Source organism: Saccoglossus kowalevskii, chromosome 13 (genome assembly GCF_978046115.1).
Source record: "Saccoglossus kowalevskii chromosome 13, keSacKowa6.1, whole genome shotgun sequence".
In the NCBI taxonomy this organism is placed as follows: Eukaryota; Metazoa; Hemichordata; class Enteropneusta; family Harrimaniidae; genus Saccoglossus; species Saccoglossus kowalevskii.
In genome coordinates, this window is record NC_140653.1 from 34,946,826 (window position 1) to 34,959,098 (window position 12,273).

The 12,273-nt window shown below is 41.8% G+C and overlaps 1 protein-coding gene across 1 annotated transcript in view; it reads left to right on the forward strand.

Annotated features, from left to right (window-relative positions):
• LOC100371003 (ceramide transfer protein-like) overlaps window positions 1-12,273 on the forward strand; it is a 39,492-nt gene that overhangs the window by 4,937 nt on the left and 22,282 nt on the right. The window contains exon 7 of the mRNA XM_085507267.1: window positions 2,136-2,228. Coding sequence (XP_085363393.1) covers window positions 2,136-2,228 — 93 coding nt within the window. The remainder of the gene's footprint in view (window positions 1-2,135; window positions 2,229-12,273) is intronic.

Consider the following 12,273-nt stretch of genomic DNA (forward strand, 5'->3'; position numbering starts at 1 on the left):
TATGATTAAATATGTCCTTTATTAGTCCTCGTTCAGACGCAGTCCGAAAACGAGGATTTACGGATTGACCTCTGTGCCTCCATGTGTGTGTATGTGCGTCCGGACCTACCGTAAAAATTCTAAAATTTTGCCCCCCTCTGAAAAATTCGGGCGCCTAATTATTTGCTGGATTTCGGTATTTTATTGACCTCCAAATTTTTAGACTTCACTAAAGATTGCCGACTTATTCTTATTCGAAAATTGCAACTAGTTTTGGTTTCCCGACTCTGGTCGCATACAAACGCTCAATGCAGTCAGGTATCCGCCATGTTCTTTCTCTTAGGTCAAATCGGTAATTAACCAATCAAAAAGCTGGATGATGTCAATGTGTTCAAATTACCATAGCTCATTTAAATATGTTAATGTTATTGAACACAACACGGAAGAGACTTGCTGATGTTGTAGTCCGATCTTTTAGCTTGGATTTTGATGGGAAAACGGCATGATTTTTTTTTTTAAATCAAAAAGTTGTTATTCTCAAAAAATAAACTGAGCATTTGAAGAGTAATTTAACATTGTTTAGAGTGATAACAGCTCATTGTCGAAACGAAGCTTACCCATTCCCGCCGTGATTCACGCAAGTCACAATAAACATACTCTTGAATAGGCGTCAATGACTGCGGTAAAACTTACTCTATTTTTGGCATCAGGAATGATTGAAATGTCATTTTATTTTTTTAATCCAAACTGCTGTTCAACAGCCCAGGGCGAATTTACGGCAGAATCTGGTTCCTCAAATAAGAACACGTGAGTTGATTATAACCGAATATATTGCACTGGGTTGGGAGATACAAACTGTCCCAGTTGCGAAACTTCCATGTATCTTTTGTCCAATGGGTACCTGTACTTCGAACATTAGTTTTCCTAGGTGATGCAAGACAGCTTTGTTCGTAACCGGACGAACTCTGTTTAATTCAATGAAGCAAACAACTGTCAATGCTACAATAAATTGCAGAGGTACGCTAACATTAATTGAAAACAAGCAAATAATTTCCATTCACAGAGAGGGGTAACTTACATACATTAACAACTCTTTTGACCTATTAGTTTTGTGCTGACCTCTTCTTCGCGTCTTGATGTTTTGTTTTCCTTGTCATAATACTTACTGATTGAGGACTTTGATTTTTAGTTGTTTCGCCTGCAACTCGGCCACGACCTTTGCGTTTACCGTAAAACATGGAGAAGTTTATGTCAATTTGACGGACATTCCTTTTTTTAAAAACTAACGAAGTACACTGTCTATCATCCCCATTATTTTTCATTTGCTGATTTCTATTCTGAAAAATTCAACCGTTTGAAAATGCTATTTAATTTTGCACTCTAAAAACATGTCAGATTAAAATTATTTAAAACTGGCCGAAATTTTAGAGTGTTCAAGTATATCTTACACATGCCTGGACCAATTACATTCAAACTTCACACATACATCATACATATTATATAATTATTATACACATGCACATCAATTTGTTTTATGTTCTAATTCAAAGTGGCCAAATGACAGCCATTTTTGTGCTAAAAAAATCCAATATCAAGCATTTATGGTTGGATTTTGTTCAAACTTGGTACATACATTAGACATTATGGGTTCCTGATGCACGTCATTTTATTTTTCAAATCAGATTCAAAATGGCTGACTGGTGGCCATTTTGTTTAAATGAATGGGCTTCTAGAGCTATATCTCTAACATGCTTTGACTGATTATGTTCAAATTTTATATATTCGTTATACATCATGTTATAGATATACACATGTAGATGTATTCAAATTGGCAGATTTTGTTTTAGTTTATGTGGTTCCAGAGTATTATCTCTCAATATGGACAAGTACTTGTTTGACGATCAGATACAAGATGTCAATCATTTTAATGACTTTGATGTATGTAGGTACAATGATACCTAATTGATTCTGGTTTCATCGACCCGAGAAAAAAATTACATTGGGCTATTAATTGCGATTGATTGCTAATCTAGTTCAACTTCAACCATGTTTTTCATTAGTCCCATGTTTGATTACTATACCATTGTTAGCTGAACAGATTCTTCTTTGTAATGGTTGATAATGATATTGTTTTTCTTATTATTTGTGTTCTTAAGGAGCAAGATAAAAGAAAAAGAGCTGAAGAGGCTTATCGAAATGCTTCTGCTGAATTGAAGAAACGAGCAACCTTTGGAGGTCCGGATTATGAGGTAGCTTATGAATTCAAATGTATCTTCTGTATCACTTGCAAACAGATAAAAGTAATTTCAATCAATAAGAAGAGTATTAAAACGAAGAGTGATACCACAGCAAAGAGCTGATGTACCTCAATTATCGTGCATGTATATCAAAGTCATTAGAAGGCGAACAATACAATGTAATTGACATTCACTCCTTTTCAATAGACCATTTTCTGTTTACTGCGTAATCCTGCGTTATGCTTGAAACCGAATGTAAAAAAAGGGCAAACAAAGGTCATACAAAATGTAGCTTTGTCAAAACACTGCTGGGATTCAACAAATATTTTGGCAGCATTTCTATGCCTAATAATGTGCTATTTGAGAATCGTCAATTTTAATGAAGTAAGGTTATTTCAGTGCATTTTCTGCTCTGAAAGATCTGTATCCCAATATTGAACTATAAAATAGAAATTCAAGTTCAAAATCAAATCAATTGATTTTGGCTGCAGAAGTTCAATGCCATGATCTTGCAGTGAACGGGAAATCACCTATTGAAGGGTAATCTCAAGATCTCTTCGCAATAGTTTGTGTTGAATTACCATGGGAAATATCCACTGGGTCACCATGGGCTGTATCCACTGGGTCACCATGGGCTGTATCCACTGGGTCACCATGGGCTGTATCCACTGGGTCACCATGGTCTGTATCCACTGGGTCACCATGGGCTGTACTCACTGGGTCACCATGGGCTGTATCCATTGGACGACCATGGGCTATATATGTTGGGTTACCATGGGCTGTATCTATTGGGATACCATAGGCTGTATATGTTGGGTTACCATAGGCTGTATCTATTGGGATACCATAGGCTGTATATGTTGGGTTACCATAGGCTGTATCTATTGGGTTACTATGGGCTGTATATGTTGGGTTACCATAGGCTGTATCCATTGGACTACCATGGGCTGTATATGTTGGGTTACCATAAGCTGTATCCATTGGGTTACTATGGGCTGTATATGTTGGGTTACTATGGGCTGTATATGTTGGGTTACCATGGGCTGTATATGTTGGGTTACCATAGGCTGTATATGTTGGGTTACCATAGGCTGTATATGTTGGGTTACCATAGGCTGTATATGTTGGGTTACCATGAGCTGTATCCATTGGGTTACTATGGGCTGTATATGTTGGGTTACCATAGGCTGTATATGTTAGGTTACGATGGGCTGTATCCATTGGGTTACCATGGGCTGTATCCATTGGGTTACCATGGGCTGTATATGTTGGGTTACCATGGGCTGTGTATGTTGGGTTACCATGGGCTGTATATGTTGGGTTACCATAGGCTGTATCCATTGGGTTACTATGGGCTGTGTATGTTGGGTTACCATGGGCTGTATCCATTGGGTTACCATGGGTTGTATATGTTGGATTACGATGGGCTGTATCCATTGGGTTACCATGGGTTGTATATGTTAGGTTACGATGGGCTGTATCCATTGGGTTACCATGGGCTGTATCCATTGGGTTACCATGGGCTGTATATGTTGGGTTACCATGGGCTGTATCCATTAGGTTACCATGGGCTGTATATGTTGGGTGACCATGGGCTGTATCCATTGGGTTACCATGGACTGTATATGTTGGGTTACCATGGGTTATATATGATGGGTTACCATGGGCTGTATCTATTGGGATACCATAGGCTGTATATGTTGGGTTACCATAGGCTGTATCTATTGGGATACCATAGGCTGTATATGTTGGGTTACCATAGGCTGTATCTATTGGGTTACTATGGGCTGTATATGTTGGGTTACCATAGGCTGTATCCATTGGACTACCATGGGCTGTATATGTTGGGTTACCATAGGCTGTATCCATTGGGTTACTATGGGCTGTATATGTTGGGTTACCATGGACTGTATATGTTGGGTTACCATAGGCTGTATATGTTGGGTTACCATAGGCTGTATATGTTGGGTTACCATGAGCTGTATCCATTGGGTTACTATGGGCTGTATATGTTGGGTTACCATAGGCTGTATATGTTAGGTTACGATGGGCTGTATCCATTGGGTTACCATGGGCTGTATCCATTGGGTTACCATGGGTTGTATATGTTGGATTACGATGGGCTGTATCCATTGGGTTACCATGGGCTGTATATGTTAGGTTACGATGGGCTGTATCCATTGGGTTACCATGGGCTGTATCCATTGGGTTACCATGGGCTGTATATGTTGGGTTACCATGGGCTGTATCCATTAAGTTACCATGGGCTGTATATGTTGGGTGACCATGGGCTGTATCCATTGGGTTACCATGGACTGTATATGTTGGGTTACCATGGGTTGTATATGATGGGTTACCATGGGCTGTATCTATTGGGATACCATAGGCTGTATATGTTGGGTTACCATAGGCTGTATCTATTGGGTTACTATGGGCTGTATATGTTGGGTTACCATAGGCTCTATCCATTGGACTACCATGGGCTGTATATGTTGGGTTACCATAGGCTGTATCCATTGGGTTACTATGGGCTGTATATGTTGGGTTACCATGGGCTGTATATGTTGGGTTACCATAGGCTGTATATGTTGGGTTACCATAGGCTGTATATGTTGGGTTACCATGAGCTGTATCCATTGGGTTACTATGGGCTGTATATGTTGGGTTACCATAGGCTGTATATGTTGGGTTACCATAGGCTGTATATGTTGGGTTACCATAGGCTGTATCCATTGGGTTACTATGGGCTGTATATGTTGGGTTACCATAGGCTGTATATGTTGGGTTACCATAGGCTGTATATGTTGGGTTACCATGGGCTGTATCTATTGGGTTACCATGGGCTGTATATGTTGAGTTACCATGGGCTGTATATGTTGAGTTACCATGGGCTGTATCCGTTGGGTCACCATGGGCTGTATCTATTGGGTCACCATGGGCTGTATCCGCTGGGTTACCATGGGCTGTATATGTTGGCTTTCCATGGGTTGTATCTATTGGGTCACCATGGGCTGTATCTATTGGGTCACCATGGGCTGTATCCATTGAGTTACCATGGGTTGTATATGTTGGGTTACCATAGGCTGTATATGTTGGGTTACCATGGGCTGTATATGTTGGGTTACCATAGGCTGTATCCATTGGACTACCATGGGCTGTATATGTTAGGTTACGATGGGCTGTATCCATTGGGTTACCATGGGCTGTATCCATTGGGTTACCATGGGCTGTATATGTTGGGTTACCATGGGCTGTATATGTTGGGTTACGATGGGCTGTATCCATTGGGTTACCATGGGCTGTATCCATTGGGTTACCATGGGCTGTATCCATTGGGTTACCATGGGCTGTATCCATTGGGTTACCATGGGCTGTATCTATTGGGTCACCATGGGCTGTATCCGTTGGGTTACCATAGGCTGTATATGTTGGCTTTCCATGGGTTGTATATGTTGGGTTACCATGGGCTGTATATGTTGGGTTACCATGGGCTGTATCTGTTGAGTTACCATAGGCTGTATATGTTGGGTTACCATGAGCTGTATCCATTGGGTTACTATGGGCTGTATATGTTGGGTTACCATAGTCTGTATATGTTGGGTTACCATAGGCTGTATATGTTGGGTTACCATAGGCTGTATCTATTGGGTTACCATGGGCTGTATACCTTGGGTTACCATGGGCTGTATATGTTGAGTTACCATGGGCTGTATCTATTGGGTCACCATGGGCTGTATCCGTTGGGTTACCATGGGCTGTATATGTTGGGTTACCATGGGCTGTATATGTTAGGTTACAATGGGCTGTATCCATTGGGTTACCATGGGCTGTATCCATTGGGTTACCATGGGCTGTATCCATTGGGTTACCATGGGCTGTATCTATTGGGTCACCATGGGCTGTATCCGTTGGGTTACCATGGGCTGTATATGTTGGCTTTCCATGGGTTGTATCTATTGGGTCACCATGAGCTGTATCCATTGGGTTACTATGGGCTGTATATGTTGGGTTACCATAGGCTGTATATGTTAGGTTACGATGGGCTGTATCCATTGGGTTACCATTGGCTGTATCCATTGGGTTACCATGGGCTGTATATGTTGGGTTACCATGAGCTGTGTATGTTGGGTTACCATGGGCTGTATATGTTGGGTTACCATAGGCTGTATCCATTGGGTTACTATGGGCTGTATATGTTGGGTTACCATGGGCTGTATCCATTGGGTTACCATGGGTTGTATATGTTGGATTACGATGGGCTGTATCCATTGGGTTACCATGGGCTGTATATGTTAGGTTACGATGGGCTGTATCCATTGGGTTACCATGGGCTGTATCCATTGGGTTACCATGGGCTGTATATGTTGGGTTACCATGGGCTGTATCCATTGGGTTACCATGGGTTGTATCCATTGGGTTACCATGGGCTGTATGTGTTAGGTTACGATGGGCTGTATCCATTGGGTTACCATGGGCTGTATCCATTGGGTTACCATGGGCTGTATATGTTGGGTTACCATGGGCTGTATCCATTAGGTTACCATGGGCTGTATATGTTGGGTGACCATGGGCTGTATCCATTGGGTTACCATGGACTGTATATGTTGGGTTACCATGGGTTGTATATGATGGGTTACCATGGGCTGTATATGTTGGGTTACCATGGGATGTATACCTTGGGTTACCATGGGCTGTATATGTTGAGTTACCATGGGCTGTATATGTTGAGTTACCATGGGCTGTATATGTTAGTTACGATGGGCTGTATCCATTGGGTTACCATGGGTTGTATATGTTGGGTTAACATGGGCTGTATCCATTGAGTTACCATGGGCTGTATATGTTGGGTTAACATGGGCTGTATCCATTGGGTTACCATTGGCTGTATATGTTGGGTTACCATGGGTTGTATATGATGGGTTACCATGGGCTGTATATGTTGGGTTACCATGGGCTGTATCCATTGGGTTACCATGGACTGTAATAATAATAATAATAATAATCTTTATTGAAACCGTATCCCGGAGTGGGATCTTAGTTGAAAATACAATAAAGTAATACAAAAAAGATAAAAAATAACACAAGACATTCAAAGACAATAGAAAATAAAAAATAAAATTAAATTATTTGGCGGTTGGTTGAGGCAACTGGCATTTTAAGATTTTTTCTTGTCGTAATTTGAAACAAGTGTGGATGAATTTTCCTAGTTCAATGATTGTTTTGTCATTTTTAATTTTTAGTATATTTGTAAGTTTTTCGTCATCCGTCCCCAAGTTGCTTATATTGTATTTAATATTCTTGATCATGATTTCTCGTTCCTTCTTGTATAAATCACAATTGAGAAGAAAATGTTTTTCGTTTTCAATTTCCTGTTTGTCACAAACTGGGCAAATTCGGTCCTCCGCTAAAATGTTATTATATCTGCCCCTTTCGATTTGAAGGGTATGAGCACTTATTCTGAGTTTTGTCATAGCTGCTCTATGATTTGGATTTTTGATTGTGGTGAGATATTTTTCATATGCAAATTCTGTTTTAATTTTCCTATAGGTTCGTAACTTGTTTTTATGGTTTTTACCTTTATTGTCATCGTGTAATGTTTCTGTACTATGTATTTCAAAGGATTGTTCTAGTTTGCGAGTTACTGTTTCAGTGATTTGTTTTTCTGTATATGTTGGGTTACCATGGGCTGTATATGTTGGGTCACCATGGGCTGTATCCATTGGGTTACCATGGACTGTATATGTTGGATTACCATGGGTTGTATATGATGGGTTACCATGGGCTGTATATGTTGGGTTACCATGGGCTGTATATGTTGAGTTACCATGGGCTGTATATGTTGAGTTACCATGGGCTGTATCATTGAGTTACCATGGGCTGTATCCATTGAGTTACCATGGGCTGTATATGTTGGGTTAACATGGGCTGTATCCATTGGGTTACCATTGGCTGTATATGTTGGGTTACCATGGGCTGTATCCATTGGGTTACCATGGACTGTATATGTTGGGTTACCATGGGCTGTATATGTTGGGTTACCATGGGCTGTATCCATTGGGTTACCATGGACTGTATATGTTGGGTTACCATGGGCTGTATATGTTGGGTTAACATGGGCTGTATCCATTGGGTTACCATTGGCTGTATATGTTGGGTTACCATGGGCTGTATCCATTGGGTTACCATGGACTGTATATGTTGGGTTACCATGGGCTGTATATGTTGGGTTACCATGGGCTGTATCCATTGGGTTACCATGGACTGTATATGTTGGGTTACCATGGGCTGTATATGTTGGGTTACCATGGGCTGTATACCTTGGGTTACCATGTGCTGTATATGTTGAGTTACCATGGGCTGTATATGTTGGGTTACCATGGGCTGTATATGTTGGGTTACCATGGGCTGTATCCATTGGGTTACCATGGGCTGTATATGTTGGGTTACCATGGGCTGTATATGTTGGGTTACCATGAGCTGTATCCATTGGGTTACCATGGGCTTTATATGCTGGGTTACCATTGTCTGTATTCATTAGGTCATCATGGGCTGTATCTTTTGAGCTACCATGGTAATATCCATTGGGTCAGCATAGGATGTATATGATGGGTTACCATAGGCTGTATTTTTGCAGTTTGCAGTTAACTTGATGCATAGATGATCTTGGCTAATGCGTAGATTTGATTAGGTTTTGGTTGAAAACTCCATTGGGTTACCATGGGCTGTATCCATTGGGTTACCATGGGCTGTATATGTTGGGTTACCATGGGCTGTATCCATTAGGTTACCATGGGCTGTATATGTTGGGTGACCATGGGCTGTATCCATTGGGTTACCATGGACTGTATATGTTGGGTTACCATGGGTTGTATATGTTGGGTTACCATGGGCTGTATATGTTGGGTTACCATGGGCTGTATCCATTGGGTTACCATGGGCTGTATATGTTGGGTTACCATGGGTTGTATATGTTGAGTTACCATGGGCTGTATCCATTGGGTTACCATGGGCTGTATATGTTAGGTTACCATGGGCTGTATCCATTGGGTTACCATGGACTGTATATGTTGGGTTACCATGGGCTGTATATGTTGGGTTACCATGGGCTGTATCCATTGGGTTACCATGGACTGTATATGTTGGGTTACTATGGGTTGTATATGATGGGTTACCATGGGCTGTATATGTTGGGTTACCATGGGCTGTATCCATTGGGTTACCATGGACTGTATATGTTGGGTTACCATGGGTTGTATATGATGGGTTACCATGGGCTGTATATGTTGGGTTACCATGGGCTGTATCCATTGGGTTACCATGGGCTGTATATGTTGGGTTACCATGGGTTGTATATGTTGAGTTACCATGGGCTGTATCCGTTGGGTTACCATGGGCTGTATATGTTGGGTTAACATGGGCTGTATCCATTGGGTTACCATTGGCTGTATATGTTGGGTTACCATGGGCTGTATCCATTGGGTTACCATGGACTGTATATGTTGGGTTACCATGGGCTGTATATGTTGGGTTACCATGGGCTGTATCCATTGGGTTACCATGGACTGTATATGTTGGGTTACCATGGGCTGTATATGTTGAGTTACCATGGGCTATATCATTGAGTTACCATGGGCTGTATATGTTGCGTTACCATGGGCTGTATATGTTGGGTTACCATGGGCTGTATATGTTGGGTTACCATGGGCTGTATCCATTGAGTTTCCATGGGCTGTATATGTTGGGTTAACATGGGCTGTATCCATTGAGTTACCATGGGCTGTATATGTTGGGTTACCATGGGCTGTATATGTTGGGTTACCATGGGCTGTATATGTTGAGTTACCATGGGCTGTATATGTTGAGTTACCATGGGCTGTATATGTTGGGTTACCATGGGCTGTATCCATTGGGTTACCATGGACTGTATATGTTGGGTTACCATGGGCTGTATATGTTGGGTTACCATGGGCTGTATCCATTGGGTTACCATGGACTGTATATGTTGGATTACCATGGGTTGTATATGATGGGTTACCATGGGCTGTATATGTTGGGTTACCATGGGCTGTATATGTTGAGTTACCATGGGCTGTATATGTTGAGTTACCATGGGCTGTATCATTGAGTTACCATGGGCTGTATCCATTGAGTTACCATGGGCTGTATATGTTGGGTTAACATGGGCTGTATCCATTGGGTTACCATTGGCTGTATATGTTGGGTTACCATGGGCTGTATCCATTGGGTTACCATGGACTGTATATGTTGGGTTACCATGAGCTGTATCCATTGGGTTACCATGGGCTTTATATGCTGGGTTACCATTGTCTGTATTCATTAGGTCATCATGGGCTGTATCTTTTGAGCTACCATGGTAATATCCATTGGGTCAGCATAGGATGTATATGATGGGTTACCATAGGCTGTATTTTTGCAGTTTGCAGTTAACTTGATGCATAGATGATCTTGGCTAATGCGTAGATTTGATTAGGTTTTGGTTGAAAACTCCATTGGGTTACCATGGGCTGTATCCATTGGGTTACCATGGGCTGTATATGTTGGGTTACCATGGGCTGTATCCATTAGGTTACCATGGGCTGTATATGTTGGGTGACCATGGGCTGTATCCATTGGGTTACCATGGACTGTATATGTTGGGTTACCATGGGTTGTATATGTTGGGTTACCATGGGCTGTATATGTTGGGTTACCATGGGCTGTATCCATTGGGTTACCATGGGCTGTATATGTTGGGTTACCATGGGTTGTATATGTTGAGTTACCATGGGCTGTATCCATTGGGTTACCATGGGCTGTATATGTTAGGTTACCATGGGCTGTATCCATTGGGTTACCATGGACTGTATATGTTGGGTTACCATGGGCTGTATATGTTGGGTTACCATGGGCTGTATCCATTGGGTTACCATGGACTGTATATGTTGGGTTACTATGGGTTGTATATGATGGGTTACCATGGGCTGTATATGTTGGGTTACCATGGGCTGTATCCATTGGGTTACCATGGACTGTATATGTTGGGTTACCATGGGTTGTATATGATGGGTTACCATGGGCTGTATATGTTGGGTTACCATGGGCTGTATCCATTGGGTTACCATGGGCTGTATATGTTGGGTTACCATGGGTTGTATATGTTGAGTTACCATGGGCTGTATCCGTTGGGTTACCATGGGCTGTATATGTTGGGTTAACATGGGCTGTATCCATTGGGTTACCATTGGCTGTATATGTTGGGTTACCATGGGCTGTATCCATTGGGTTACCATGGACTGTATATGTTGGGTTACCATGGGCTGTATATGTTGGGTTACCATGGGCTGTATCCATTGGGTTACCATGGACTGTATATGTTGGGTTACCATGGGCTGTATATGTTGAGTTACCATGGGCTATATCATTGAGTTACCATGGGCTGTATATGTTGCGTTACCATGGGCTGTATATGTTGGGTTACCATGGGCTGTATATGTTGGGTTACCATGGGCTGTATCCATTGAGTTTCCATGGGCTGTATATGTTGGGTTAACATGGGCTGTATCCATTGAGTTACCATGGGCTGTATATGTTGGGTTACCATGGGCTGTATATGTTGGGTTACCATGGGCTGTATATGTTGAGTTACCATGGGCTGTATATGTTGAGTTACCATGGGCTGTATATGTTGGGTTACCATGGGCTGTATCCATTGGGTTACCATGGACTGTATATGTTGGGTTACCATGGGCTGTATATGTTGGGTTACCATGGGCTGTATCCATTGGGTTACCATGGACTGTATATGTTGGATTACCATGGGTTGTATATGATGGGTTACCATGGGCTGTATATGTTGGGTTACCATGGGCTGTATATGTTGAGTTACCATGGGCTGTATATGTTGAGTTACCATGGGCTGTATCATTGAGTTACCATGGGCTGTATCCATTGAGTTACCATGGGCTGTATATGTTGGGTTAACATGGGCTGTATCCATTGGGTTACCATTGGCTGTATATGTTGGGTTACCATGAGCTGTATCCATTGGGTTACCATG